This window comes from Sturnus vulgaris, chromosome 26 (genome assembly GCF_052056855.1).
Source record: "Sturnus vulgaris isolate bStuVul1 chromosome 26, bStuVul1.hap1, whole genome shotgun sequence".
NCBI classification, from domain to species: Eukaryota; Metazoa; Chordata; class Aves; order Passeriformes; family Sturnidae; genus Sturnus; species Sturnus vulgaris.
Genome location: NC_142268.1, coordinates 1,309,428 through 1,337,180, shown reverse-complemented (window position 1 = coordinate 1,337,180; position 27,753 = coordinate 1,309,428). Strand labels below are relative to the sequence as shown.

General features: G+C 48.1%; 1 protein-coding gene across 1 annotated transcript in view; it reads right to left on the bottom strand.

Moving 5' to 3' along the window:
- The window catches only part of KDM4B (lysine demethylase 4B), a 75,009-nt gene extending 47,256 nt beyond the window's left edge, over positions 1-27,753 (bottom strand). The window contains exons 1-5 of the mRNA XM_088179371.1: positions 27,666-27,753; positions 18,852-19,002; positions 16,801-16,976; positions 15,261-15,375; positions 13,102-13,295 (exon numbers count right to left, since the gene is read on the bottom strand). Coding sequence (XP_088035497.1) covers positions 13,102-13,295; positions 15,261-15,375; positions 16,801-16,976; positions 18,852-18,992 — 626 coding nt within the window. The 5' untranslated portion in view covers positions 18,993-19,002; positions 27,666-27,753. The remainder of the gene's footprint in view (positions 1-13,101; positions 13,296-15,260; positions 15,376-16,800; positions 16,977-18,851; positions 19,003-27,665) is intronic.

The following is a 27,753-nucleotide window of genomic DNA, read 5'->3' as shown; positions in this document are numbered from 1 at the left end:
CAGTCTACAATGCAACCTTCACTTAATTAGTGCCTGTAATTGGGAGTTGTAAAGATAAGATTAATTGAATCTTGAGGATGTTAAAAGTTTAATACATTGGAACATGGTTATTGTGTTATCTGAAACTGCAGCCTGCAAAAAACCAAGAGAGGCTTTAGAGAACAGCCCATGGAGAGACAAAGAAAAAAAAAAAAAAAAAAAAAAAAGACTTGCTTGGATAGAAACCAGGCAGAGAGGAGGAATTTCCAGCTTATAAAAAAGAACTATATGTAATTATACACAAATCAAAATAGCCCAGCACAGAATGGTAATAGCTGACTCCAATTTTAGAAATTAACTTTTTTCTTTGGGCCACTCTTTAGGAAGCAGAGCCTACACATCCCTCTGCATTTATTCTAAGGAATTCAAAATATTAACTGCAGAAGAGAATTAAAAGTAGGTCAAATTCTGCTTTAAGTTATGCTCACAAATCTGACTGATTTACATAAAGATAAGCAATAAAGACAGAATTTGGGCTGCTGTTTAAAACCAGGAAGAGAAGCAGAAAGCTCCTGCATGGATGGCACAGATTGAACTCCAGCCACACACGAAATTATTGATTACAAGGCACAGCAACAACGGGAAGATTAAAAATTGCTGCAGTCCAAAGGGTGCAGCCACGGAGCAATGAGCACCCAGCAGGGTGTGGGTGCCACTCTGGGTGCCACTGCCCCAGCCCTGGGGACAGCAGCCCTGCTTTGTCCCCATCCCCATCCCCAGCTCAGCTCAGCTGCAAAACCCCAATTCCACAGGAAACCCCCAGGTCTGGGCATGGTAAAAAAAAATAAAAAAATAAAATAAAATAAAATAAAAATCACAATAATTTCCTTTTCTGCAGGCATGACTTCAAGAGCCTCCCCCCTCAGTGCTGGGAACACTGAGCTGGGTCTGCCCCCCTGGCTCAGCCTGGCCCCCAGGACAAGGAACATTGATGGTGACAGAGCCCAAAGCAGCAGCTGGGTGAGGAGAAATCAAACTCCAAGGGCTGGGCTTGCAGAGCAGCCTGCAGTCTGTATTGCCCAGGGGGACCAAGACAAAGGGCCAGGCTTCACCCAAAAGCTGCCACTCAGCACTTTGGGGATTAGAGCAGGAAAAAATGTGCTGCTGCTGTGCCAGGGAGCACGAGATTTACACAAAGGGGAAAGAAAAAGCAGCTCAAGATAAGAGAAGTTATAGTTCTGTGACTCAAATGTCATCTTACCCCCAAGTCAACAACCTGAAAGTAATATACTGAGCCTTTTAAATTACCTTTTTCTACTTTCCACCAAAACAACAGAAAATCCCTGAAGTGGATCAAGTACCACTTGTACACATCTAGAACTTGCTGTTCTGTGGGAAAGACTCTCAGCTTCCAAAGTTATTTCACAAAACCTAATCCCAGCATTTCTGATCTCTACTTCCACATAATTTTCTGACTTCTTGAGTCAGGATCACAGGCCCAAAAGGTTTTGCTCCAAAGCTATAAATGTGTTAGGAAATGATTTTCCTGGAGTGGTGGCTTGCTTGTGTTAAGATGGAATCATGGAATCCCAAAATGGTTTGGATTGGAAGAGATCTTCAATATCCATTTCCACCCCTGCCATGGCAGGGACACCTCCCATTGTCCCAGGGTGTCCCAATGGGCACTGCCAGGGATCCAGGGGCAGCCACAGCTGCTCTGGGCTCCTGTGCCAGCCTGGAATTCCTTCCCAACACGAGTTTAACTGGCCAGTCCCCTCTCCATCCTTAACATAAAACAGAGGTCTGTCCTATTTCCATCATAGGATATCATTAATAGAGTAATTTTCTTGGTGTTTTGTTTATTCCCCTGGAATGGGGCTTGATGGATGTGGATAATTATCAGACTATAAAAGCCAGCAAATGTGCTATTTTCTATCGCTCTAAATCATCAAACAAATAAAGTGTGAAACAGCATTTCTGAATACAATTTTCCCCTCTAATGGCTTAGAATTATTATCAGGAACAATGAGAATAAATAAGCAAATGTCTTGTGAATTAAGAATTAAACAAGTGTGTCAGTAAAAAGGAGCACTGAGGCCATCCTGGGATGCAGGGACCCCTGTGGAGGCCACCAAGGATTGCTGGAACAGGGAATTCACTGGGGCAGCTTCCAGCCCCTGCTGCTCCTCAGGGACCTGCCAGTCCCAGGTGCTTCCTCAAAGGGAGTCAGCTCAGTTTTGGCTTCCAGTGGCCAAAAAAAACCTAAAACTTCACCCACAGCAAAGGACTCATAGCTGTTTCCTCCTTGTTTTCTCACCTGAAGCCATCCCTGGTTTTGGCAGGGTCCCTTCACCCAACATCCCCAAAGCTTCCAAGACCTGTTCCTGTTCCTGCTGTCCTCCCAGAGTTTTTGACAGCTCCACCTGTTGCACACCTCAGTGACACTCTTGCACCAACACAGAGCAATTAGGCAGTGATTAATTCACAAATCCCACAGCCATGGGCTCCGTGGGCAGCTTCAACCACCAGACTTTGGAAATGTCACTTCAGTGCCATTGCTGGGAGAAGGTAAGAAACTCAATTTCACAGTGTCTGCACAAGGTCTGCCCAAGCAGGCCCCACACACTTTAACACACCATAATTATGGAATAAGGAACACAAACACAACGGGAGCAACACATTTAAAATGCCCAAGCCAAAGTGTCACACTGGGGTGAGTTATCTGTCTTCAAAGCAGATTTAATTGTGCCAAGAACAGTGACCCTTTAAGATTCAAATGCCAACCTGCTCTCAGCCACGACAGGCAGGATGAAAAGCTGCTATTTCAGTGTCTGCAAGGCAAGGGGTGCCCATAAACCCAAAATCTGAACCCTGACCTTCAACATCTTTAGCCCCCACGACAGCAGCAAAGCCTCCAAAGAAAAACCCCTTGGTCCATCAGGAATATTTATCACCCAACAGAACCAGGGTTGTCCCTTCCCTGCAAAGTTCAGATCCTGCTCCTGAAGCCTCATTTTTCTACAAGGTAAAACATTAAACATCTCCTCACTGTGTCAGAGCAGAGCCCAGGGTACAAGTGGAGGTTTCTGTGCTAGAATCTCCCAGAATATCCTGAGCTGGAGGGGACTCACAGGGATTAGAGCCCAACTCCTGCTGTCCAACATTATTTTTAAGTTGTTTGCCTGTATGGGAAAAGTGAAAAAGGCATTTCAACAAGAAGAACTGATTGTTCCTTTGTTGGGAGCATTGTCACCTGTCTCTTCCTCACCTTTATCCTCCTCCATAATTAACCTCCCTCCATCCCTCTCTGCCAACAGTTTGTTAAAATCCTGAAATCAATTCCCTTTCTTCTTCTCCACAGCACATGCACCGACAGGGCTGGAAATCTCTCATTTCCCTTCTCAAGATCCTGTTTAGGAAAGGAAAAAATCTCCGGCCTCCATCTCCTCTCCCCTCCTGCTGTGGAATGCAAACCCTGCCTGATAAGATCACACAGGGACCAGAGAGCTCCTCGATCCTAGCAAAGAACCTTTATCAAACCTGCACTTTTATCTGGAATGGATCATTCAACAGGACAATGGGTGATGGAATTCAGTGTCTTTAACCGGCAGCGTCAACGATTCCAAATAATGACATTTTTATTGGAACACACCCAGAGTGAGAGATAAACACAGAGGCTAGGGAGTATCAATTCCAAAAGCCATAATTAGCAAATAAATAGGTAATGACAGGAGCAAATCACAGCCCCAAAACACCCCAAAGCCACGTGGCTCCCACAGCTGCTCAGTGCAAGCCCTGGGGAAGCAGCACAGAGAGAAAATCAGAGCAAAGCTGCTCAGGAAGGGCCTGGGCAGCACCAAAAACCCCCCCGAGCCCATTTCACTGCACACAAGCCCTTCCCCACACCCAGAATTTCCTCTTTAAACACAACACGAAAGAAACAGCAGCGATTTTGCTGTTTTGGAACAGCAGGATGGAAAATTTCCCCCTCGCCCAAAAGAACTGAGGTTGGGATTGCAAATTCTCCGTTCGAGGATGGGCAGAACATCTCAGGTTTTTCTGAAACTGGGATCAAATCCCTGGGGATTGGGTATGGGGAGATTAGAGTCAAGCCTAACTTGTGCCAATCATGTACTTCTAAAAGACTCTTCAACCCTTAGAGTTGCCTTGAGCTAGAAATAGGATTAAAGAGCCATTAGTTTCAAGAAGTGACATTAAACAGGAGCTTTTTAAAATTCTGATTTTAAAGCAATATGAATTTTCAAGAGGTACAACTGAGTTCCAAGATTAGCACAATGGGCTACTTTCAGTGATTCACTCACCCCCAACTCCACAAATACAAAGAGGAGATTTTTCCAGAGCTCTAAATGCAATTTTTAAAACACTTTTTTTTTTTTTTTTTTTTTTTTTTTTTTTTTAAAGCAGAGAATTTAATGTGAACAACCATCTGCTCTTGGAAGGACTCTCAGTGCCCCAGTCCAGTCAGCTCCACAGCACAAAGCACAAAATTGCAGAGCACATTGGAGTGGCTCTCCCTCCACTGTAAAAATAACCCAGAGCCTGCTCTGCCTGCAGTGAGAGCAGCATGAAGGAGCCATTTCAGTAAGAAAAGGTGTTTGGGGAAAAACATTATGAAGTCATTTACTCATTCAGTTTAGCCAAGAAGATAATTAGTACACAATTCAACAGAGATGAATGACTACAATATTCATCCCCTTGCCATTCCCCCTTATTTGTTTGGAAGAACCTGTTCACATCAGATTTCTCTCCCTAAACTGGCAATCAGATTATTAATTACTGGTTGTTTTTGTAGTGGATACTATACAAACAGAAAGAAAAGCAAAGATTATGCTTCAAAGAGCCTGTATTCTAAAATAATAGCTCATTTCAGCTCCAGAAACAAGGAGAAGAAAGGTAACCAAGGGAGATGAGAGCTCTGTGTGCCTGTACCAAGTGACCTGTGTGAGCTGCCTCCCTCACCGGGCACAGCAACACAAATTCCTGAAAAAACATGGATAATTGCCTAGAGCAGAACAAAGGAAATTTGCTCATGAGTAATGAAAGATATTCTTAGATTAGGAAACCCCTTGTGCTAGAGGTGCAATGCCTCTGCACTCACACACACACACACATTCTTTTCTTTTCCGAGGAGAAAAAAAAAATAAAAAATCCAGCATTCCAAAGGTTTAATGCTCCTCATCCATCAAACTGCAGCGTTCCCAACTACAGCTGCTTTGAAGTGAGAGCTGTGTTCTTGTCAGCATCAAAGCCACAAGTGCTGTAGCTGAGATTTGATAAAGATCACTGACACAGTTTGTAAAGTTTCCTTTATTTCTTCTGTTTGATCCCCTGTGTGTGGTTGATTGGGCAGCTGGGAATGAAGTGGATGCAAACCCAGCACATTTCTTCCTTGAACATGAAGGGGTTAAGGAGAGCAGAGCTCTCAGACAGCACCGAGTGCCATTTAAGTGCTGTCATTACTACGGGCTCCTCTTATTTTAAAACTCACTTGTGCTGCACTTGGCATCACCCCTCGACAATTTTCTCTGCTGAGTAAAGAGAGAGGGGGGAAAAAAAAAAAAAAAATCCCCGCTGATTTCTGCCAACGTGTTAACAAAATGTGAATAAAGACAAAGCTCTGCAGCACCACTCCCGGTTCCTCCTCTTCCCGAGCCCTGCTGCCAGCTCTGAGCCAGGCTGGAATCTGCAAACTCACTGTCCCAGGGGGAGTCAGCTCACGCTGAAGGAGGGAGATGGAGCATGGAAGCACAGCTCCCTCCAAAGCCTCTGTTATTAAAGCAATCTGTGATCCTGTCACAATTCCACAGATCTTCATTTCAAACCAGGCCTGAGCTCGGAGCAGACACTTCCAGAAGGCAGGAATGGGATGGAGAAGGAATGGGATGGAGAAGGAATGGGATGGAGAAGGAATGGGATGGAGCAGGAGTGGGATGGAGCAGGAGTGGGATGGAGCAGGAGTGGGATGGAGCAGGAGTGGGATGGAGCAGGAATGGGATGGAGCAGGAATGGGATGGAGCAGGAATGGGATGGAAAAGGAATGGGATGGAGCAGGAATGGGATGGAGCAGGAATGGGATGGAGCAGGAATGGGATGGAGAAAGAATGGGATGGAGAAAGAATGGGATGGGGAAGGAATGGGATGGAGCAGGAACCCTCCTGGACCCAAGTCCTGCTCCTCTCCATGGGGCTCCTGAGCTGCAGCCACTGCAGGGACCAGCAGGGCAGAGGGGCAGGAGCCACCCCAGGGTGGGAATGGGGACCTGAGCCCAGATCAGCACCATCCCCTGCTGAAATCGGCAGGGAAAGTGCCAAGAGGAGCCACCCCAGGTGGGGAGGGTCTCCCCTTGGCTGGGTCAGCCACAACTCACAGCTGAACCTCTACAATTCCTAATTTCAGCCAAAGGAACAGGCTCAGTAAAGATGGACATAAAATGCACGGACTGGAAACTGAGATGGCAGCAAAGCACAAAATAACTCCGTGCCTTCTGCAGTGGGTTTGGGTGGGAATAAAAAGCAAAGAGGGCTCTGGAGGGGAAGCACAAGCAGGGAGCTGAGGCTGAGATCAATCCACCTGTCCTTCCTCACACCAGTCCCAAGCTGATTCCATCAGTGCCAGGGTCTGGCTTGACCTTCCTGGCATTTGCTCTCAGTTAAATGAGGGTGAATGAACAAAGGCAATTCCTGAGTCCTAACTCCCCAAGCCCTGTGCTGCCTCTGCAGCAAAAAATGACCTTTTACTAATCTGTCTACAACAGCCTAATGAAAGGCCACAAAAACCTGGGTCTATTAAAAAGAGAAATCTCCACTATTCCAATTGCAGCACCTGTTGGGAAGATAATCCAAGCCAGAGCTCATCCAGGCCCTGGATAACGTGGTGACCCCAAGGATTGTGAGAGCAAAGCAGCAGTGAGCAGTGTCCCCTTCCTGATGGGGACAATGTCCCTCATCCTTCTGCCACAGGAGGAAGGGCTGGGAGGGCTGGGCACTGATTTGTATTGATTAATTAATGACTGCAGTCCTTGCAGGGCTGTGTTAATGACTGTCTGCTCTCAGTTATCAGGGAATTCCAGGGCACACAGCTCTGCATCCCAACAATCCCTCCTGCCATGCATCCCCCAGCAAAGCCACAGTGCAGAAAGCCCATTCCAAAGCAGATTTCACCTTCATTTTAGGAGAGTCAGGAGAGTGAAAAGCTGTTCTGCCTGGCCATACTTTATCTCACTTTCCTTTTATCCCTTTTAATGAATATCCCTGTTCCTTTCTCTCTCCCTTTTATCAACAGAAAAGGGTCTTGCTCTGCCAAATCTGCCTGAGAGCAAATGGTGTTGCAGCTAATCTATAAATCAACCATCACCATAAATTCTGCTCTTTCTCCATCCAAAACTGCAGAGCTGTAAAACAGATTACATGGGACAGCAGAGGCAGGAAGGAAATGTGGGAGCTGTGAGGAGCTGCCATCACAGCCAAATGGCCTTCCCTGCTTCTCCTTTCTTCCCACTCCACCCAAAAAGTCTCCAATCCTCTGCTGCCAGGCCTGGAGCACTTTTAGGAGCAAGGACACCTCACACACTTCCCATGGAAGATGATGCACACCTTGGGGATTGAGGGAGGAAGGGAGGCAGAATCCTCTCTTGAATTCCCCAACACCAAGAAACAGGAAAAACAAAAACTCAGGAAAAAAATAAAAATTCTCAACGTGAAGCATCAGCTCCCTCAAGGGCAAATCTCAGCTGGGATTGCAGCTAAGGAATCTCCAGGGTTCAAGGGTTACTGAGAGCTCAGTAAACACCTCCTGCAGTAAATCCTGCAGTGATCCCAGCAGTAAATCCTGCAGTAAATCCTGCAGTAACTCCTGCAGCCTGGGCAGTGCCCCCTGGCAGCAGGGAAGAGCAGGAGGCAATAAATGATGAAGGGACAGAGCCCTGGCCCTGCAGCCACACAGGAGCAGCTGCCTGCACTGGAACTGCAGCAATGGCAGGGTGGCAGAGCAGGGGACAGAGCAGAACATCCAGAGGTGTCAGAGGGCTGAGGGACAGTTAAGCTCCATGTCTGGTATTAAACCATTTTCCTCCTCCAAGGCAGCTTTCCAGGGATTAACATTTCCTGTCCTGAGGTGAGGACAGGACAAGAATTGAGCAAAGAAAGCTGCAGTTCCTGCAGACAAGAGTGAGAAATAAAAGCAGGGAGCTCCTCAGCACCCAGATGTGCTGCTGCTCCAGGAGGGCTCTTGGCCAGGGACAGAGAGGGAATTCTCTCCTTTGGTTTGGTTTGAATCTTTGGTTTGATTTGAATCTTTGGTTTGGATCTTTGGTTTGGTTTGAATCTCCCCCTCACAGCCCTGCTAGGAAAGGTGAGGTTTTTCCCTGCTGACAGCAGCACCACCAGACACTACAAAAAACATCAAACTGAGGGTGTTACAATAAAACCCTGACTGGTTTGGCTTGGAAGGGAACCTAAATGTCACCCAGTGCCACCCCTGCCATGGCAGGGACACCTCCCACTGTCCCAGGCTGCTCCAGCCTGGCCTGGGACATTCCAGGGGATCCAGAAGGAGGATTTGCCCTCCTTGGATGGACTTGCCCCACCCAGGGAGCCTCGCTGGGCACCTGGAGGGAAGAAAGCAGAAATTCTAGAATATTTTAACCAACAAAGGTTTGGGGGTAACTCCATGGACCCTCAGGTTTGCAATCCTCAAGACTTTCACAAGACAGAATTCCAGAAGCGCTTCTAGAATGTAATTGTATCTGTGACCAGTGCTTCCAACTAATCATATTATTTTAAAGTTCCTTTGGTAATTTGTCCTTAATTCCACATAAACTGCTGCTCTGGCATAAAGTGTACTTTGTGATATCAAAGTCAAACAGATTAGGCATGATCCACTTCCAGCGAGGGAGTGTTTTGGAGAGGAGATGATATAACTTAAAAGCTAAAGCTGGCTCCCTGTTTTAATTAAAGGGGATTAAACATCCATCATGATAAGGGAAAAGGGACATTTTATAAAAATCAATTACCTTCCTCAGTGTCAGCCTGGTTTAACACCTGCAGTTTCTGAGAGAAGAAAGAGTGTGACATCCCACCAGCACTCAGGGAAGGTAAATTAAACACTGTTACTGTGCAGCAAGATTGGGAACAAAATACCTAAGAAAAATAACTTTATTACCCAATCGGGTGCACACTGTTGACAAAAAAATGAAAACAAAAATGTTACTCTCCTAAAGTGTATCTGTATTCAGAGTTTCCTTCCCCACCCCAGGAAGCCTCCAGGTAAGGACTGCACATCTTTATGGAGATGAAAGGAAATGCTGCTGGAGCACCTCAGCGTCTAAAAATATTCTTTAGGAATTGCAAAGGCTGAGCCACATCCATTCCTCAATAAAATGCCATAATAACCATGAAGAATGAGGCCTGGCATTCAGCTTTGTTGCTTCTGTCATTATAAAAATCAGTTTTTGCTTGCACCGTTTGACAATATGCTCAATTTTAGATCTCACACAGGAGTGTATGAGGTAATTATACACAAAATGTATAATTGATACAGGAAAAAATTCCCACCACCAGAGGTTTAATATGGGGCTGCAGAATTAAATACATTTCGGGTTTTTTCAAAACTTTGAGACTATGGAAAGGTGGCAATTAAATCCCTGACGTGAGAGGGACATTTTACTGCAATTTGAGAAAAAAAGGAAGAGAAAGGCTGGATCTGGAGCTCCCTGCCTGAGGGGCTCACATGAGTTTACACAACTCTTATTCACTCTGCCACTTGTGGGGTGCCCACACCTCCTCCTCAACCTGCCAGCCTGATTTTCCAGCTGGGAGCAGCAGCAGGGTGAGAGCAGTGAGGAGCAGAACATCACATCCAGAGGGAAAATCCCCCTGGGATGGGGGGCTGCAGAGCTCGAGAAAGAAATGCACTGCAATCCACAGAGAAATCATTTCATGAGGCTGCAAACAGGAAAATGGCTGTTTGCCATCAGCCCCCTGCTCTCCCCCATCACTGGGGGACTTTTCTTTGCTCCTCTGCTGCTCTTGGGGCTCATCCCACCCTGCAGGTGCTGCAGCCTGTCCTGCCCTGACATTCAGAACTCAGGACTTGCCACACCAGGCACACCTCAGCACAAAGCAGCCACTTCCAGCAGGTGAAGCCACACACGGATTTTTACCTGCAATCCCCACAGGGGAAACCCAACATTGCAGAGACAGAAATGAGAGAAAATTAAATATTCAGTAATGACCCCCCCCCTAGCCCAGCAGAACAATTCCTTTGTCCACCCAGAGATGGTTCTTTGTGGTGCAAACGTTCCAGAGCTCCCTGAGAGGGAATTTCAGCTCTCCCACAGCATCTCTCCTGTGAGAGGAACTGCAGGAGCTGGGCCTGGCCAGGCTGAGAGAGGAACCCTGCAATCCATGCAAACAAACACCAATCCATGCAAACAAACACCAATCCATGCAAACACCCCCAAGGGTGTCAGAGCATGTGTCCCACCCCAACCTGAGCAAGAATTTCTTTCCCTGGAGCTCTGGGGAAGCTGCCCATGGAGTCTCCCTCTCTGGAGACATCCCAAACCCACCTGGACACATTCCTGTGTCACCTGCTCCAGGTGACTCCACCTTGGCAGGGTTTGGATTGGGGAATGTCCAGAGGTCCCTTCCAACCCAAACAATTCTGAGATTCTGGGAAATAAACACCGATTTTTTTTTTTTTTCCTAAAACCCACTCCAAGGAGGTTTGTGAGGGAAGCACTCGTGTCTCCCCTTCCCTTCAGAGGCAGCAGGGCTGGTGGCCCCTCACCCTTCCCACAGCCTGGAGAGAAGCACCCCAAGATAATTTATGGGAGACACAAAGAAAGAGTTACGGTTCTTAACAGGCAATTTTGAAGCAGATACTACCAATATACACAGTCCTCGGTTCCACTGAATAAATATCTCTGACAGCCAAACAATAACTCTGCCTCTTATTTTAGAGCTCAACCCCAAAGTGGTCGAGTTTGTAACTCTCCACACTCCTGCTATTCCCTGAGGTGCTTCCAAGATGATCACTGTCAGAGCCACGGGAGTCTATAAAAAAGGATGAAGGAAGCTGGGAAATTTCCAGCAAAACAGAAGGGAACATTTCAGGCCTCCCTGAGCAAAGGCAGCCTGGAATTCCATCCACGCAGTCCAGGAGCTCCCCCAGCTGAGCTCTGCGGAGGCTGCAGCCACTCCACAACAGCTCGGGCACCTGGAACGTTCCAGATCTGCTCCCGGGGGACTCGGATTCACTCTTTGCACCCAATGCTTGTTCAGAGGAGAGCGGGAGAACTCCTGGAGAGGAGCTGTCACAGAGCACAGCAAGGAAGGGTTGGCTTGGAAGTGGCAAAATCCTGCCTGGTGCTCAAGGGAAGAGCAGGGAGGTTGTGCCAAGCCAGCAGTGCCATCCTGTCCCAACCCATCCCATCGTGTGTCACACACTGCCACCGACCTGTGGAAATTCCACTGAAGGGGAAAACCACCTGCTCCAACCACGGCCTCAAAATCGCCTCAAAATCCTCATTTTCCCCCCAGCTGGGGCAGCTTTAAACACGGGATGGCTGGAGAAAGGATGGAGCAACCCAAGCCAAACCTCAGGGCAGCTGCTCCCACCCCTCCTGGAGCAGCCCAGTCCTGCTGGGACCCTGCTGGGACCCTGCTGGGACCCTGCCGGTGTCCCCGAGCTCCTGCTGGGACCCTGCCGGTGTCCCCGAGCTCCGTGGGCAAAGGGAATGAGGAGCTTCCCGTGGGCTCTGGCACCATCTGCTGGAGATGGGATCGGGAAAATGGGTTGGATTGGAACGAAGGGATTCTGGAGGAAAAACTGTCAGGATCCAAACTGAAGCACGGAATATTCTGAGCTGGAAACCCACAGGATCATCAGTCCAAGCCCTGGCCCTGCACAGGACACTCCAACAATCCCACCCTGTCCCAGAGCAGTGCCCAAAAACTCCTGGGGCTCTGGCAGCCTTGGGGCTGTGAGCATTCCCTGGTCAGTCCCAGGGGGAAGAACCTTTCCCTGGGATCAAGCACACCCCAGTCCTAGCCCAGAAATACATTTCTGGAGCTCAGCCTTGTTTACCAGAGGTACCACAAGAGATTCTGCAAAATCCTCGTGCCTTGCAGCGTGAGCCCAAGGATCAGGAATGTTGGGAAACAGATTCCATGACGTGCTGGAAGGGTTTTTAAAATTCCCATTCCCGTCCCACAGAGTCAGCCCCTCCCCTCCAGCCCTTTCCAGGCCTGGAAAAGAGCACTGGAACCATTCATTCACAGCCTGCTGGCTCCTGGGAGCCTTTCTGTGCCACAGGCAGCATCACCCACAGCCCCGGGGGTGGGAGGATCTGCCAGGGCACGGTGACAGCAAAGCCTCCCTGTGACATTTCTGCTCTCATTTGCACGTAAATGTCAATATTTATTAGTCACATCAAGATCTTCAGCAAAGCTCCCCTGGGTTGCTGAGTTTCTGCGTTTATACTCTTAAATTATTTTTTTTAAAAAGCAAGTTGGCTCTTGGTAACTTACTCCAGACTTCCTACATTCTCTATTTCATCCTTAACTATCTACTGCTTTTGTAGAAAGTTATTTCCAACCAGTCTGTGCATCCACAGTGTTGAAAAATGCTTTACCATCATGCCAAAAAATGACCATGGAGAAGTAACCTTTTCACTTAACTTGTCCCTGGAGCTGTGAACATATTTCTGTATTTAAATAATGGAAATGTGAAAGCAACAGATGTTTCCTGCCTAGAGCACAGTGCAAGAACAACAGTGTTTCACTATTACAGTGCCTCTGAAGCATCCACACAATCCCATCCCCATTTGCTCTCCTGTGCATTAGTTTGCAGAAATCCCCAAGTGTTGAAATCTGGTTTTAATCGTGATGTCAACAAGTGTCCCAAATCCTGCTGAAAGTCAGGAATTAGGGCTCTGAGCAAGCCAGCATGAAAGAAAGTGAAATTGCTTTTAAATGTAGAGAAGGAGGCAAGAGGAGAGGAAAAAAAAATGGGAATTGAGAGATGAAGTAAACCTGATGGAATTAGGTAGAGCTGGGAAAAGGAGATTTTAGTGGTGTCCAAGAGCCAGCCCTCACTTACCAGGATTTGGGCTCCCCAAAATGCAAGTAGTTGATGCTGTAGAGATCCATGTCCTCTGTGTGCCAAGCAAACGTTGTCTTCCACATCCCAAAGTAGAGGTAGGGAGTGTTCACACCCTCGATGATGATGCCACACTCGTGCTCCACCATGTCCAGCAGCGTGTTCAGATTGCCAATGTTCCACTCATCCACGTCCTGCAGCCCAGGAGGAATGGTTTGCACTGGGAATGGGTTTGCACTGGGAATGGGGTTGCACTGGGAATGGTTTGCACTGGGAATGGTTTGCACTGGGAATGGTTTGTACTGGGAATGGGTTTGCACTGGGAATAGTTTGCACTGGGAATGGGGTTGCACTGGGAATGGGGTTGCACTGGGAATGGGGTTGCACTGGGAATGGTTTGTACTGGGAATGGGGTTGCACTGGGAATGGGGTTGCACTGGGAATGGGGTTGCACTGGGAATGGTTTGTACTGGGAATGGGGTTGCACTGGGAATGGGGTTGCACTGGGAATGGGGTTGCACTGGGAATGGGGTTGCACTGGGAATGGGTTGCACTGGAAATGGGTTGCACTGGGAAATGGGGTTTGTACTGGGAATGGGTTGCACTGGGAAATGGGGTTTGTACTGGGAATGGGTTTGCACTGGGAACGGGTTTGCACTGGGAATGGTTTGTACTGGGAATGGGTTTGCACTGGGAATGGGTTTGCACTGGGAATGGGTTTGCACTGGGAATGGTTTGTACTGGGAATGGGGTTGCACTGGGAATGGGGTTGCACTGGGAATGGTTTGTACTGGGAATGGGGTTGCACTGGGAATGGGGTTGCACTGGGAATGGGGTTGCACTGGGAATGGGGTTGCACTGGGAATGGGGTTGCACTGGGAATGGGTTTGCACTGGGAATGGTTTGCACTGGGAATGGTTTGCACTGGGAATGTCAGGACCCAGCACAACCCACAGCTCCCCCCCAGTGCTCAGAGTGCAGACCCCTGCTCCCAGGAATTATTATTTATGATTAGTTATTATTCTTGATTATTATTATTTATTATTATTTCTTATCTATTATTATTTACTGGATGTTCCTCTCTGCCCACAGGCAGGAGGGAGCTCCAGCACTCTGAGGAGCCTCTTGCACTGTGCAACACCCCAGCATTAATTAATTATTCTGGTAATGACCACAGCATAAACTCAGGGTGAAGCACACTCCTCTCAGCTGTTCTTCCCCTGCTCAGAAACATCTCAGTGTGGCCAGAGGGGCAGAAGCTCCTACCTGAGCTCAGGGCTTCAGGGACAAACACAAAGCACCTGGAGGAGAGCTGGGTGCCACCCTGAGCACAGCAGGGACAGGAGGTGACACTGCCAGCCAAGCACCCCTGCATGTCCACGCCTCTGAGCTCCTCAGATATCCCTGCTTATTCTAATTAATCCCATATGAAACCACACTGATAATAAAAAGACACTTGTACATTCACACCCCATCAGACAACACTCAAAAAAAGGTCACTTTCCACTCAAAAAGAAAACTACAGAGCAAGAGATTTAAATTATCTGCCTAAAAAGAGTAAGAAGAGAGAAACCTTTATCATTTAGAGAATTACTTGAAGTAGAGGATGAAATTTCACCATGGAAAAGCTTAAACAATTTGAATTGTAAAATAATTCAGTGTGCAGGTGTATTGTATCCTAATGGAGCTGCCTACAAAGAAAAATTCCAAATGCAAATAATTTAAAATCCAAATGCAAATAATTTATTTATGTTAAGAATCAAAAAAATATTTTTGAAATGCTGCTTTTTTTCTGGCATTCTGAGGAGCTTCAGCAGAAAACTCCATTTTATTCCCTTAAAAAAAGAAACAAAACCTAAGGTATTGAATTTTTTTTTTTGCCACAGTCTGCATAAGAATGTGTTTAAATCACACTTTTCCTCATTTTTCTACTAAAAATCAGCTCTTCACAGCTTCCACTGACAATTATCCTGAATCTCAGGGGAGGTTTAGTCCCACTTTTGTAACGAGGGGATAAAAACCAAAGGCATCGAATTTTTTTTATTTTTTTTTTTAGGGTGGCTACACCAACGAAATTCTGAATTACTGCTCCTTCATGAGAGAAGTGCAATAGGGAAGTCAGTGTGTGAAAATGAAGAAAGGAGAAAAACTTCACTTACTGCATCGTACAGGGAGCCACTGATGTCAGCCCCATAGATGGGGGACACAAAGGTCAGGTTCTTCCAGTACTTTCTTTCCAGGTCCTCAAAGTCCTGGTGCCGAGGGGTGCAGTACCTGCCAGGGGGCACAGGCATGTCAGGGGGCAGCACAGCAATGGGAAGGTGCATTTCAGCTTTAATTCACTGGATTTCTGCCTTTCCTACCTCTGCACAAACCCTGTCAGGCTGGACATCCCATCCCATCCCATCCCCTGGATCCCATCCCACCCCATCCCATCCCCTGGATCCCATCCCATCCCCTGGATCCCATCCCATCCCCTGGATCCCATCCCACCCCATGGGAATGAGGGGATGCTACCCCTGAGCTGAGGTAGCAGCTGGAGCTCTCTGCTGCCAGAAAAACTCCAGAGCTGATTATCCTGGAATGGTTTAGGTTGGAAATGTCACCCAGTGCCACCCCTGCCATGGCAGGGACACCTCCCACTGTCCCAGGTGCTCCAACCTAGCCTTGGACATTCCAGGGGCAGCCACAGCTGCTGTGGCACCCTGTGCCAGGTCCTGCCCACCTTCCCAGCCAGGAATTCCTTCCCAATATCCCATCTAAATCCACTCTCCTTCAGCTTAAAACTCAGCACTGACTAAAAGCCAGGATCCTCCAGAACCCTGAAAAGTCCAGATCCTGTTGCAGGGTGAACTCAGGGGGCACATCCCAGCTGGCTGAGGTGCCCTGCAGAGTCCCCAGGCACTCTGGAGGACACTCATGCCACCAGGATCAGCCCAAGCACTCCAAGGATTTGGATTTCTACCCCAGCCATGGAACAGCTTTCCCAGAACAGCCAGGAGATCCTGTGCTGGTCCCAAGCCATTCTTTTCAGGAAGATTCTCAGCCAAACACTGACCCTGAACAATCCACACCAACTCCCAGAAAAACCCGAGATACACCAAAACCCACCAAGCCACAAACTTTGTTTGTGACTCAAGGAAAAGCAATTTCCCCAAAAAACCTTCACATTTCACATGGCTGCATTCTCTTGTAGCCATTTTCTGGGCAATTCCAGCTTGGGAATTCTCTCCAGGCCTGGATTTCTCCTGACTCTCAGCTCCATTCCCAGGCTGACAAGCTGACTGCAGCTTCAGTTAGGGAGGAGTCTCCCAGGGTGACAACATGGTGACAAACAGAGTGGAATTCATCACCAACATTAACCCCTGGTGTCTTTCCCGTGGGACACATCCTGAGGTGCTGTCCCAAGGATGTTTTTCCCAATTGTCCAATGAGCTCCTGTCCTGTCCTGGCTGCACTAACACACTTTAAATCCGGGCTGGCTGTACAATAAATTGGCCTTTTTTCCCCAAAAGAGCTCCATGTGTGTTGCTGTCCTTTTTCTTTTCAGTGCAGTAACCACAGGGAAGCCACCTAGAGCCCCCCAGGAACCCCTCAGAGCCCTCCAGGAACCCCTCAGAGCCCCCCAGGAACCCCTCAGAGCCCCTCAGAGCCCCCCAGGAGCCCCCCAAAGCCCCCAGGATCCCCCCAGGCACGCACTTCTCGCTGTTGGCCAGGCGCCGGTACTCGCCCACGGTCATGGGCTTCTTCTGGATGTTGTACTGGGTGAAGAGCCCAGACTGGCCCGTGACCACCTGCTGGATGGGGGCTGGGATCACCATGTCATCGATGTCATCGTACGTGCGGCGAGGCTTCCACTCCTTGGGGGGGATCACCTGCAAGGGGGGCACAGAAATCTGGGATTGGTACAGATATTGGGGATGGGGGATCACAGAAATCTGGGATTGGTACAGATATTGGGGGTGGGATCACAGAAATCTGGGATTGGTACAGATATTGGGGATGGGGGATCACAGAAATCTGGGATTGGTACAGATATTGGGGGTGGGGTCACAGAAATCTGGGATTGGTACAGATATTGGGGATGGGGGATCACAGAAATCTGGGATTGGTACAGATATTGGGGATGGGGGATCACAGAAATCTGGGATTGGTACAGATATTGGGGGTGGGATCACAGAAATCTGGGATTGGTACAGATATTGGGGATGGGGGATCACAGAAATCTGGGATTGGTACAGATATTGGGGATGGGGGATCACAGAAATCTGGGATTGGTACAGATATTGGGGGTGGGGGATCACAGAAATCTGGGATTGGTACAGATATTGGGGATGAGGTCACAGAAATCTGGGATTGGTACAGATATTGGGGATGAGGTCACAGAAATCTGGGATTGGTACAGATATTGGGGATGGGGGATCACAGAAATCTGGGATTGGTACAGATATTGGGTTTGTGGGGTTTGCTGGGCAGGATGGGCTCGATTTCCCTTGCAGGGCTCTGAACTGCAGCTGCAACAGGCACAAAACTGACCTGGAATGCTCAAATTAATCCTACATGTAAAGTAATTTCTTTACATCTGGAAGTCACCAACTAGCTTTATTAAAATAATCTCCCTAGCAGAGTCCTGGAAGGTAATTGCTTGTACACTTGAGTGGACAAGGAAACATTCCACAGAGAGCTCTTCATCAATAGCCAGCTCTCTTTAGAGCAGCAATAAACCCAGTAATTGACCTATGTTTTAGAAGAAATAAGAATTATTTCATGCCTAACAGCTTTATTTCTCCACTGTGCTTTATTAAGGCCAGTTAAATACCAGTCCTAACAAGTCCTTGTCAGAACAAATGATCTCATCAGCCTGTGGTGACATGGCCACAGAAATACCCTTTCTAATCACTTAGTCCTGGAGTTTTCCAAGCAGTTTTGTGTCAGGTCCTGGAATTTAGAAGCTTCACATGAAAAGTTCTCATAACCAGAGGGTGCTGGGCACTGCCCAGGCTCCCCAGGGAATGGTCCCAGCCCCGAGGCTGCCAGAGCTCCAGGAGATAAAAAAAAAAAAAAAAAAACCTCCAGGAGCACAAAAAAACCTCCAGGAACTCAAAAAACCTCCAGGAGCACAAAAAAACCCTCCAGGAGCACAAAATCTCCAGGATCTCAGCCCCTCAGAAGGCAGCTCCAGCTGCAGCCCCAAGCAGCCCCTCCCCATGGCCAGCCCAGCCCTGCCCTGGTGTGATAATTGATAAAAGATTGGTGTTAATCACAAAAGCATTGGGGTTTGTATAAAGCAGAATACTGAGCTCTGAAGTGAAGCACGGACACTAGATAATGGAAATTATATGATAAAATCATTCTGTTTAAAATCACCTTGTTATGGTATATTATGTTGTATTATGTTACATTAGAATATGTTATGTTTTCTAAATAAGTTGTATCAGCCACCAGCTTGCAAAATCAGACTTCCCAAAAATCCCTTCCTGCCTTTGTCTGATCAATGCTGCCTATCCCAAAAACCAGACTCCCAGAACTTCTCTGGTGGATGTTTATTCAACCACCACTGCTTATGACAACAAAAATCCAAAATTTATTGATTCCAACGAGAACCCACAGTACGAGAAGAGGCTGCAAACCGAGGTGACCCCTCACCTTCCCCAGCTCTGTTTGCTCTTTCTATATCAAATAAAACAATCTGAATTTTGTTGAATATCGAGACTTTTCTAACACTTGGCCACCTCCATCCCCTCCCTCACCTTTGCCAGCCCAGCCCGGTGGGCTCCCTGGGATTCCATGTAGGCGATGAATTTGCCAAAATCGCGGAACTCGTCCAGCGAGGGTCGGAAGGTCATGATTTTACAGCCGGGGTTCTGCGGGCTCGGGCTCTCCGACCCCATCGCTCCCGTCCTGCCAGGGGCAAGGGAAAGGGTTAAAAAAAAAAAAAATACAGACCTGCCTAACATTTCCCCCCAACTCCCCCACCCATCATCAGGATGGTGTCACAAAAATAAAAAACTTCTCCCCCACCTGCAGCGCTGTCAGGGTGTAAAAGTTCCCCACCAAAATGCTCCCCCCATTTTCTATCTGGGTTCAAACCCAACAGTTTGTTGTTTGTTTTTTTTTTTTTCATGTGCTAGACTACATTAAAATTATAAAATTGGGGGTTTTTTTTAAATGTAGCTTCATTCCACTTTGTATTTGCAAATTAATTAATAGAACAAAGTGTCAGGCATGTCTTACAAGAAATACAGCTGCACAATTCCACAACACCCGAAAGAAGCTCTCAAACAATTCAGGATGGAAATCACCATTTTTTTAACATGGACTTTTCCAAGGTTAAGCTGGTTATCCTCAGGGTAAAATCCATGTTTTTTTGTGGCGTTTTCCAGCCTTGCTGGAGGCTCTGCAGCAGCTCCAACCCCCAGCACTCACGAGAGGGCAGTGCTGGACTGCAGGAGGATAAAAAGCAGGGAAATTCTTCAGCCCCTCTGACACCCAACCAAAGCATTTCCAGGGCGTCTAAAATGATTTTAAACCACAACCATCTCACGCCAAAGTGGGAGCATTCCACACCCGGGGCACCAAAAGTTTCATTTTAACCGGGTGAAACTTTCCTTTTCAAAGGCACGCGAAGGGTTTTGAGTGAAATTTTAGAAACTAGAAAACGTTAGAATGTTACATAGTAATTTTTAGGCAAATTTGTTTCAAAATGAGGATCTGCAAGTCTTATGTTCTCCCCCAAGGAGTCTTTAAAAGAATTTTATGCATAAAATCACAGCTTCTCACGGTCACAAAAGCCCTTCCCAAGCCAGGAGCCAGAGATGCAGAACCCAGTCCAGAAAAAATTTTAAAAAAATCAAATTATGAATCCCAGTATTGCAGGAAATCCCAGAGCAAAACCAACTGAGGGAGAAAAACACCCAGGATACTTCCAATTTCCGAGAGAAATTGTTGCAGTTTGGAAACAAAAGGGCCCTTTAACCAAACCCTTCACCTCCAGGCTGGCCCTGCCCAAGGAGATTCCCAACCTTGCCAAACCAGGAACAAAAATTAACTTTGGAGAAGAATTATTGCAGTGTCAGGTCGGCACCGGAGCAGCAGCAGAGTGATCCGTGCCCACGGGAAATGGGAACCACCCCCTACACCAAGGTTTGGCAGGAACACAAGAAGGAAACCCCGGCATGAGCTGGGATCCATTTCCAGGGCTGATCCCATAAAATAGAGCTGGGCTGCAGGAAAGGGACAGGAACCATCCCAAACCAAACCCGGGATGAGCTGGGATCCAACTCCAGGGCTGATCCCATAAAACAGGGCTGAGCTGCAGGGGAGGGACAGGAACCATCCCAAACTCTGGGATCCATCTCCAGAGCAGGAGCTGATCCCATAAAACAGAGCTGAGCTGCAGGGGAGGGACAGGAACCATCCCAAACCAAACCCTGGGATGAGCTGGGATCCATTTCCAGGGCAGGAGCTGATCCCATAAAACAGGGCTGGGCTGCAAGGGAGGGACAGGAACCATCCCAAATGCTGGGATGAGCTGGGATCCATTTCCAGGGGTCAGGATCCAGCTCCAGGGCTGATCCCATAAAATAGAGCTGGGCTGCAGGAAAGGGACAGGAACCATCCCAAACCCTGGGATGAGCTGGGATCCAACTCCAAGAGCTGATCCCATAAATCAGAGCTGAGCTGCAAGGGAGGGACAGGAACCATCCCAAACCAAACCCTGGGATGAGCTGGGATCCATTTCCAGGGGTCAGGATCCATCTCCAGAGCAGGAGTTGATCCCATAAAACAGGGCTGGGCTGCAAGGGAGGGACAGGAACCATCCCAAACCAAACCCGGGATGAGCTGGGATCCATTTCCAGGGGTCAGGATCCATCTCCAAGAGCTGATCCCATAAATCAGAGCTGAGCTGCAGGGGAGGGACAGGAACCATCCCAAACCCCGGCACAACCTCCCCAGGAACTCCGGAGCTGTTTGTGGCAGCTCTGGGAATGCCAGGAGCCCTGCCAGGAGGAGCCCGGATCCATCCTGGGAGGAGCCCTGCAGCACCATCTGCTCCTTCGCAGGATTTACAGCTTTACCAGGGCAAAAAACAAACTGCAAAGCCGGGCTTTAGCCCATCCTTCCCTCCGGAGCCTCTCACAAAATCCCGATTTTTCATCGATACACTCAGAGCAAAGAGTGAAAATACGTGCTCCAGTAAGGGAGATCAAAAACTACTTCACGCAAAGCTTAATCAATTAATTAAAGGATAAAACTACTTCCTGCAAAGCTGAATTAATTAATTAAAAGGTCTACTGCCTCAATACGAGCAGCATCACCTGGCACTCTGCAATTCTCTCGTCCAGACACAGCAAAGCACAAGATTTTTCCGTGTGCAGCCCCATCTAAAGAACATTTCAACATCTGTATCAGATAATGTACACGGAGCTAATCAAGCTAATTAAGCAATTACAATAAAATGGCCACGGAGCTCAAAGGGGGGAATCAGGTCCATGAGCTCAGTGAGATGTGGGAGCTTCCCCCAGCAGCCCCAGGAAAACAGAATTTTTTTTTTTTCCCCAAGAGCTTCCCAAGTTCCAGGACGAACCAGGAAGAGCTGGGCTGGGGGGGCAGGACTGGCAGGGAAATGTCCTGAGGCACCAGCCAGACACAAAATACAACAAAATGCAGATTTTAACTGGGCCTGCATTAACTTGTGCCTCACTCAGTATCTGAGGCATTTCCCCAACAATAATGAGAACCCTGCTCATGAAAAACTCCTTAACTCATGATTTAACTACCAAATATTAATGGAAACCTGATGTGTTTATCTGAAATGGCATTTTTTGATGAATTAGGCTGGAACACAAAGGGCAGATTCCTTTATTTCCATCCACTTCCTTTCTCACTAAGCCAACAAATTACTTTGATTTCCATCAATTCTCACAGACCAGGCCCTATCCAAAGTTTTTGTGCAGAACTAAAGACAAACTTTTGCAAGATAAGGTCTGTGTATAAAACAGATTACTGCAATCTACATATATTTATAAATATATTAAAATTATAATGGTTATGTGGTGTAAGGATGTCTGAGACAACTTTCCTTCCTTCCCTTCTATTCCCAAGAATCAGATTCCAGCATTTAGACAAAGTGTAAATTTTTAACTTTGAAGTTTGCTGTTGCTCAGCTCAGTTTTAAACAACAAAATTACAGCAAGGATTTAAAGGAACACCTTTCCACCCAAAACATTTATATATTCAATTAATTCCATTTTTAACATTCAAATTGCTTTGAGTTTTGTATCTCTTCCATAAAGGTTAAGTAAACACAACAGAGGAAATATTTGGGAAAGAGGAACAGAGACAACATTCCCACCCAGCACAGGGATGAAGATCTACAGTGCTTGGGATTTGACAAATTGAGAGTTATTTTCTATTAAATTTTACACTCCACAAGGCTCCTCCACAATTCCAGATCCTCCTGTACTTGAAATCAAGCAGCATATGTAGCTCATTAAGGGAAAATGAAATTTTCCCCCAAAAAACCACCCTCTTTGCTCTAGAAATGCACAGTTACTCACACGTTTCTCTAACAACAAAATTATTTAGTCACAAACGGTATTTAAAAGAAGAAGAAAATAAAAAAAAAAGTGGTTACATTTAAGAGCAATAAATTTGGATGACTTTAAAACAGTTTATTATTGCCTGAGGGAAGGCAGTTAACATGTAATGCTTATTTCTGACTAAATCCAGATCAGAACCTCAAAAACTCAAAAGTTTGACTGAACAGGGAAGATGAACTCACCCTAAACCCACAGAAATCAGTTCCTAAACCTCTGCTGAGGCCCAGCCTTACCCAGGACTGCAGGAGCCCCAGTTTGCTGCATGGCAGAATTATCTCTGCTGCATTTTATTATCTTCACTGGATTTACTGCAAGGCTTCAGGAGCATTTCCAAAACAACTTGAGAAATAAGCATTAGAAAAGGCACTTCATGTGGATCTGAACAAGAATTTCAAGTTTTAACCCGTGGCACCTCAACCCAAGGCAGCAGAACTGCAAATGTTGGAATAAATTATCCCACAGTGTCTTATTCTTATGGGAAAGGACAACCTCAGTTCCTGCAGAGCTTTGCCCAAAATGTGATTCCTGCATCAGATCAACACCTTAATAACACCTAAATAATTCCCAGTTTTCCTTCCACAACCCTGCCAGAACCAAAAGCCTGCAGTTCTCAGTAACTTGCTCCACTTCCCTGAGCTCCTTTAGATTTTTATAACCAAAAATCTCCACCAATGGGGCTGTCAGGGGTGGCTGTGCCCGTCCTGCCCTCAGGGATGGCAGCCCCTGGCTGCCTGTGACACACTGACCCAGTTCCAGCTGCCAGCACATCCTGGGCACCCTGAGCAGGGGCACAGGCAGCTCTGGCACAGCCCTGCAGCCCCAAACCCTGGCTCACCTGGCACAGGTACCTCCAGATCTCACCTGGCACAGGTACCCCGGGATCACCTGGCACAGGTACCCCTGGAATCACCTGGCACAGGTACCCTTGGGATCACCTGGAACAGACACCCATGGGATCACCTGGCACAGGTACCCTTGGGATCACCCACTCCAGGTACCCCTGACACAGGTACCCTTGGCTCACCTGGTACAGATACCCCCAGGATCACCTGGCACAGGTACCTCCAGATCTCACCTGGAACAGGTACCCCTGACTCACCTGGTACAGATACCCCTGACTCACCTGGCACAGATACCCCTGACTCACCTGGCACAGGTGCCCCCAGCTCACCTGGCACAGGTGCCCCCAGCACGCTCAGCACCCCCCGCCCAGGTTTCTCCCATTTCACCCCTCTCAGCCAAACCCGGGCCTCCAGGAGTGCCAGTTTAGAACCAGAACTAAACCCCAAGCTCCAGGTGAGACAACCTGAACCTCTCCCAGCTCTGTTTTCTCTCTGGAAGCTGCAGCTCCAAACGTGACACTCCCCTCCCAGGCACAGCTGTGCTGCTTGTTCTGCCAACAGAGCTGAGATCAAATATGGGAAACTTCCTAAAAACTTCTTATCTGCACCAAAACCTCACCAAAGGCCTCTCCATCCCCCTGGGGTGCATCCAAAATCATGAAGGAATATCAGAAACCTCACACATCACCTTAACCCCCCCACAATGCCCAAAATTCACTTCTTGGGCCATATTCAAAAGCAGGATTTCCAACAGATTTAGGAACAAAAGCACAATCCTGTGTTTTCTAAAGATCTGGGAACTGTGGCTTGTTCATGAGCTTTATGAAACCAAAAAAATACAAAAATAATGAAGCTTCAGGTCACTTCTGTCATGAGTGAGGCACCCACAGGGCAGAATACAAACGTGTTCTGTGTTCTCCAGTAAGAGCATGACTGAGGAACTGCCTCATTTATAAAGGAGAGTGATTTACCCTATGAAAATATAAATGAAAATAAGTACCTTAATTAAGCCATGGTAGCAAATGACTCTATCCCTAAGTTGTGACAAGACAGAAGATATTTGGTCCAGAGCAAAGGTTAAAAAGAGAAAATCTTATTAAACAACGATCAGTTTAGTGGAGAACACAGAAAATGGAAAAACACCTTTCTCACCCCACAGTGGTGAGACACAAACATCCCCCAACCTGTGGGCAAAGCCAGGATTTCTGCCAAGGCTTTGCAGTGCTCCAGGATTTCAGCTGCTACTGCAAACGGACAAACCCTCTGGAATTCTTTACCAGATGACAAATAATTCTTTCCAGCAGCGCCTTGTGCAGCCCCGGAGGATCCCGTGGCATCCAAAGCCATTAAGCAAATCCCTCACTTGTGGTGACATATTTAGCTGTCATCCATCTTTGCTATTAACAGATGCTCCAGTGAAGGAACGTGGAGCAGCACAGGCACTGCAAAGCCTTCCCCACAGCACACCCCGAGCACCGAGTGAGTCAGGATGGGGGAAAATCTCCAGTCCCGAGTCCTCCTGACTGTCCAGAATTAATTAAGGAGCACAGAGTTTCTCCTGGCTGCCAGGAGCTTTCCCTCCCTGCTGCCTGGGTGGCTCAGCCTGCAGCTCACAATGATTATTTCTGCTCTCAGGTGGATTCCTCTGCTCTCAAAAATGAGATTTAAACTTGCAAGGTGAATCAGAGCCCCCTGATGCTGCCGTTGTTTGCTGTGGTGCAGCTGGACATCCCAGGAGGAAATAAAACATAACCCTGCATAAATGTAAAATCCCCACAGAGCTCCCGTGCCCTTCCAGCAGGGCAGGCCAAACTGGTTCTCCCAACTCACATCAAATTTCTCGTGACCTTTCATATGGAAATAGCTCAAAGTTTTCAGGAGCTGTCTGCATTTTGGGTGACCTAAAACACCTGCAGAGCTGGGGAACTCTCACTTGATCTGCTAAATCTTTCTCTGGTGCACGACAGGAGTTGAGGTGAGAGCAGCTCTGTCCCCACAGCTCAGGTAACAGGTGAGCACTTCCCATGGACCAACAGCCAGGATTACCCAAAGGAAATGGGTGGGACTCTCCCTGAAAGTGAATTTTGCTGTTGGCTTCCCAGCAAAAGCTGGTGAAACCTCTCATGAGTGTGAGGTTTTATTTATAAAAGCTCACGTTCATCCTAAAGCCAAACTTGGAAAGTGACACCTGTGTACTTTGGGTCTTTACCAAAGTGTTCTGACTTACTGACAAAACTGACTCCTTTTATCTATTTGAAATATATATATAAATATATTTCATGTCTTTTTGTATATATATTACATATTTTATACATAATGTTTATATACAGGACCACATATATTCTGGTCCCACTGGACCAGTCAAGGGAATGATCTCTTTCCAGTCAGCATAAAAAGGAGAAAGAACAATCCACCACAGAGTGTTAAGACAGAATTTTCCTGTCAAAAGATGCTCCAGTGAATGTTTCATCCATGAACATCAGCTCTGGAACAAGGAATCACTTCATATCCACCTACATCTCCTCTGCATGGGAGGAATTCCTGCCTCTCATGGGACAGGAACAGCCGTGGATTCCTCCAGGATTCCTCCAGGCACTGCAGGAATTGGTCAACCTGCCCCAACTTCCTTCTCTTGTTCCAGGGAAACCCAAAAATTGGGCACGTGTTGCCACAGAGCAATTACCCGGTGCTTCAACAGTTACTTGATGTAATTGCTGAAATGTAAGGCTCGTGTGCCATTCCAGGCTTCCCTGGGATTTCAGTGAAACAGGCAAAGGAAAGTGACGAGAAAAAAAGCAAAAGTTCCCAGGAAAAAAGCAACGCAGAGGGTGAAACCTATCAGGTTTTAGACGGACAGAGCTCCTTAAAATTAATTCTTTTTGGTTAAAGGAAACTTAGTTTTGGGAGGGTCAAGCTTGATATAACAAAGATTTACACCGGCCCAGCACAAATGAGTTACAGAGCAAAAAAACCAATGTCCCAGGCCAGAGCAGCAGCTTCATTAAAATACAGAGGGAGCACAGATGAAACTGAACCTTATGGTGAATTTCATTCTCCAATACAAAGGGGTCCAGAGCAGCCTCTCTGCAACACCCCTGGCTCCTAAACAGCTTCAAAACCAAGAGCTCCAGAAAAGCCAAGATCCACCTTTGCATGAATCACAGACTGGGAGGGACCCACAGGATCATCCAGTCCAGCCCCAGACCCTGCACAGACACCCCAAAAACCCCACCCTGAGCACCCCTGAGAGCTGCTGGAGCTCCAGCAGGGTGGGGAATGTGCCATTCCCTGGGGAGCCGGGGCAGGGAAGAAGAAGAATCTTTCTTTCCCTGAGCTCCATGCCAAGCCCTGACACAGCTCCAGCATTCCCTGAGCCCTGTCCCAGAGCAGAGCTCAGCCCCTGCCCCTCTGCAGACCCTCAGGAAGGGTTTCCCGAAGAGTTCCCCTCCCACCACATCCCATCCATCCCCTCTGTTTCTGCAAGCAAGAGCAGCTGGAAGCCGGCAAGTCCCCGAAGCCCGGGCACACAAACCCCGCACCCCGGATCCCCCCGCCCGGGGGTCCCGCTCATGCCGGTAACATCACACACATGTACAAACAGCACAGGAATCGAGAGAAAAACAGAAGAAAAGAGCTTCGCTTTGCCCTGAGACTTTGACAGTCTCCGGAGGAGGAAAACAGAGATAAAAGAGTCAAACCCCACGGCGCTGTCACGCTCCTGCCCCCGGATTTCCCAGCGCGGAGCGCCCGCACCGAACCACGGAGCCGGCGGCGGCTTCTGCTCGCCCCCAGCCCACGGCCCCGAGCCGAGCCCCCGGAATCGCCATTTATCCGCGTTTGTGGCCCGGATCCCCGCGGTGCCGGTGAATCCCCGGGCTCGGGGGGCTCGGGGGTCCCACCCACACAAAGCCGGGGGTGCGGGCCCGGCCTGCGGGGGCTGCGGCCGCGGGGCCGGAAGGGAGCGGCAGCGCCGGGGCCGCGCCGGGAGCGGCGGGGACGGGGCTCGGGCCGGCAGCGGCAGCGGGCCCGGAGCCCCGCGGGGCGTGCCGGGGCGCGGGAGCGGCGGGGCCCGCTCGGGTCGGTGCCGGTGCCGGGGGCGCGGGGCGCGGTCCGGCCGTACCTGCGCGCGGGGCCCTCGGCGGCGCGGGGGGCGCAGCGAAGGGGGGGGGCGCCCAGGCGAGCGCAGCGCCCCGCGGCCACCACCTGCG